This window comes from Notothenia coriiceps, unplaced genomic scaffold (genome assembly GCF_000735185.1).
Source record: "Notothenia coriiceps isolate Sejong01 unplaced genomic scaffold, NC01 NC01_scaffold00009629, whole genome shotgun sequence".
NCBI classification, from domain to species: Eukaryota; Metazoa; Chordata; class Actinopteri; order Perciformes; family Nototheniidae; genus Notothenia; species Notothenia coriiceps.
In genome coordinates this window covers 310-4,351 of record NW_011342330.1, presented here as the reverse complement: position 1 = coordinate 4,351, position 4,042 = coordinate 310, and the positions used below count along the sequence as shown (strand labels likewise).

General features: G+C 42.7%; 1 protein-coding gene across 1 annotated transcript; it reads left to right on the top strand.

Moving 5' to 3' along the window:
* Nucleotides 1-226: 226 nt before the first annotated feature.
* On the top strand, nt 227-2,131 carry LOC104945397 (ephrin type-B receptor 2-like). Its single transcript, XM_010771059.1, has 2 exons — nt 227-297; nt 1,421-2,131. Exons 1-2 carry the CDS (start codon nt 241-243, stop codon nt 2,129-2,131), a joined length of 768 nt encoding a protein of 255 aa, XP_010769361.1. The 5' UTR covers nt 227-240.
* Nucleotides 2,132-4,042: the final 1,911 nt, after the last annotated feature.

Below are 4,042 nucleotides of genomic sequence, written 5' to 3'. Positions count from 1 at the left end.
CGACACATATCTTAAATATAAACTCATTTCAAATAAATAAATTACATTCACCCTTATGCAAGTGGTCAGGATGAATGTGAGCTAAAAATAAATTACAATTACAGAAATGAAGAAATCTTTGCCAGTGCAGTATGTAAAATGACTGAATTCAATTTCCTGTAATAAACTCAATATCTATGACTGAATATATAATATAATATTTGATTTTCATATTTGATTTTGTCACCTGCAGAAGTACTAATGGACTCAACCACAGCAACAGCAGAACTGGGCTGGACCATCTACCCAACACAGGGGGTGAGTGGAACAAACCAATACACAAGGAACCGCCTGCAGTATGCAGCTGACCTTCTGATGTTCTGTTGCAATGTGACAGTCGCCATAGTGATGCATTCACAGTAGCTTTTCAGGTTGAAATGCACCAATGAGAGGACTCCCTCAGTGTCAATAAAAAACATTTGTTTAAAGCTCTGGAATTAGGAAGGGCCTTGTTTCAGTGCTAACGGATGATGATGAAAGCCTCTATACATAACGTTTTAACATGTAAAGTAACCAACAATTTCATAGCCTTTATGTGCCTTTTATCTATTCTTATGTGTGCCTTTTATCTATTATTGTAATATTGCCAAGGCACACAGGGGATAGGTGCATGTTTGCTGTGAAGCACTTCCGTAAACCCTCTGTTTTTAATATGTGCTATATAAATAAAGTGGATTGGATTGGATAAATGTAGGTAAGAAAAAATAACAATATTTTACTCTCAAATGTAGTGAAATTGATGTATAAAATAAATGCAATGAAATGTAAACACTTAAGTAAAGTACAAGTTGCTCATCATTTCAGAAAATTAAATCTACAGAGAGTAAATCTGATACATTTCATAACTGGTAGCTAATGCCTGTTGTTGACGTTCTAATCCAAATGTAACCCCATTACAGCTGGGTAAAGAATAACATAAGAAGGTAAACAAATATACTTTTTGACTGTTACAACTTTAAAAAAACAAACAATTTCATTATGAATGTGTTGTCAAGCTATATTCAGTTTAAACCATAGCCTTCTTGTTGGAATACAGTGTTTACAACTATTTTATTTGAACTGCCTAAAATAGTTCAAGAGTAGTGTAGCATGTTTAAATCTGTCTTTGTTTACACCCTCCTGACAAACAACCTTCTGGAAGTCATGAAAATGTTGACCCCGATAAATAAAGATGGAACTAGTGACAATGTTAAAGCACTGCAAAACCTTCTAAGGTGTGTTCAGACTCAATGTGAAATGAGTGATGATGTGTGTGTATGACAAACCAAGTATTTCTTTTGGGCCGTACCACTTCATAAAACCTATAAGTGTACGTTTTTGTAGTTCTTGTTCATTAATTATGTGTCACTGAATAAACTGTTGTTGCTTGTGTGTTTTGTAGTGGGAAGAAGTGAGTGGCTATGATGAAAACATGAACACTATTCGAACATACCAAGTGTGCAACGTCTTCGATAGCAGCCAGAACAACTGGGTCCGCACCAAGTACATCCGGCGCCGCGGGGCTCAGCGCATCCACGTCCAGATGAAGTTCTCAGTGCGAGACTGCAGTTCTATACCCAACGTCCCTGGCTCCTGCAAGGAAACCTTCAATCTGTACTACTATGAGTCGGACTCTGACACAGCCACTAAATCGTCCCCCCCCTGGATGGAGAACCCCTGGGTGAAGGTGGACACTATAGCAGCCGATGAGAGTTTCTCTCAGGTGGATCTTGGTGGACGAATCATGAAGATTAACAGTGAAGTCCGGAGTTTTGGACCTGTATCGCGCAGTGGCTTCTACCTTGCTTTTCAGGATTACGGTGCATGCATGTCAATCATCGCTGTTCGAGTCTTCTACAGGAAATGTCCCGGTGTGACCCAGAATGGTGCTATCTTCCCGGAAACTCTTTCTGGAGCAGAGAGCACGTCTCTGGTGGCGGCCAGAGGGGTGTGTGTTCCCAACGGGGAGGAGGTGGATGTTCCCATCAAGCTGTACTGCAACGGGGAGGGGGAGTGGATGGTCCCCATCGGGCACTGCATGTGCAAGGCCGGGTACGAGTCAGTGGAGAATGGAACGGTCTGCAGAGGTAAGACACCACGGGGTCTAGACTAGAAAGCATCTCAGCAAATATTGCATGTGACAGTAAAACATGAGTGTATATGTGTGGTCACAACCACATTTACAAATAGGGTTGTTTTTTTCTTTAGTACCAGCATTATGGGGAGATTAATCAAAGTTGCGAGTACAGGAGTTGGTGTTATAAGAGCAGTGTACCGAGTGACAGGCACTGCTACACAACACCAGTCATCTTCCTCAACCTAATCATCTGTGTCTTCTCTAATAAGGAATGAATGTAATTCATTGTTTCAACTTGTGTGTTCTTTATAGAGACTAACGTGTCCTCTATGCAAGCCTCCCGTGTCTGTCCTCACATCCTCGGGACTGTGAGACAGACACGGGCTGAGCAGAGGGAAGTCAGTGTGGTGCTTGTGAAGCAGGCTGTTGAAATGATTATTTATTTACTTGCGAGCAGTGACACGATGGGGCAGCTGCTGCAGGGTGCAGTGTCACAGCTACAGTGGAGGAGGCCGGGGGAAATTGGAAAATAATTTACAGATTTCTTCGAATTGTATGATTGAATAACAGAAACCAATTGAAACTGTTTGCATTTATAACGTTTGATAAACCATATGACTTGAACCGTTAGTATAAATTTAAGTAAAGGTTTTCATAAGTACAGTTTTTTGTGAAAGAAGCATGTGGACTGTTTTAACTCTCTCAAAAAAGAATCGGAATCAATAAGCAGACCTGGAAATGAAACTGGAACCTCCAAATCCAAACAATAGCCAACCCTATTTACTAAGGAAAAAAGGTGAGAAATTAAAGCTAGATTGACGTGCATTTTGATGAAAAATAACTGTAGCTAGTTAAGTAAGTTTAGAGTTATTAGTTCAGCCTATATGTAAATATTAACATTGTTGACTGAAAGGATATGCAAATAAGTGAGTGGCGTAATGAAGTGATGTCAAGCAACCTTTTCGAGCAGACGTCAGCTACTTTCCAGTTAATAATCTTAATCAGGTCCTTCCCTGTATCTTGGCTGAGTGAAGACTAACATGTGATGCAATATTTAACATCTTTAAACAAACAGATGGAGGTCAGAGGATTCTTCCTGCATTGCCTCCTGGGATCAAGCATTTTGGCTGGCTCCTGTGATGTTGGCCCAGGATGGGGTCCACAGTAGAGCTCCATCTCCTTAACAAGTGTGTCATAGACTTTGGCAAGACTCATCCTTTCATGATGCATTTGTAACAGACCAATAGTTCACATGTGAGTTATATCTCAAACAGGCTCCGCCCTCTACGGGACTCTATGGGTACTACTCTCAACCATGCTATGCGAGCATTCACATACCGAGTTGCATAAACCTAGCCGGCCAATCGGGGCGAGCCTACCTGAATGTGTGCGCAGGCCCACTGTATATAAGGCGGCTAGGCCTCCTGTCTTTCATCCTTTTTCTCTTCAGCGAGCAGGACAAACAACTGACATAAATAAATGTGAGAAAGGGAAAGAATAAGAAGGAAAAAGTTACCGTTACGTTCGCCATTCACGTTCGCCATTCCAGCGGGGCGGATGGCTCCGGGGAGGAGGATGACGAGGACTTCTCGTTGTAGGGCACTTCCCGGTCCGGCGTCCATGGAAGTCCACCGCCCAGGTCTGTACTTCCCCCTGGTGATGACCATGGTGGCGGAGCCTGGCAGCCCATCTGATCCCACAGGCAGCAGGCTGGGCAGAGAACCTCTGACAGAAAGTGACAGACCTAATGTTAGACCTATTTACAGGCAATGGACGTCCACTCTCGGGAGAGAGACCTCCAGCATGTGTCCCTGAAATGGAGACTCTGTTTATTTCACTCATCCAGGACAGAGACCGGGGAAATCTCCTCTCTGTGGCCCCTCCAAGACCCACAAAGGACGGACTAAAGACCTCCAGCATGTGTCCCTGAAATGGGGACTCTGTTTA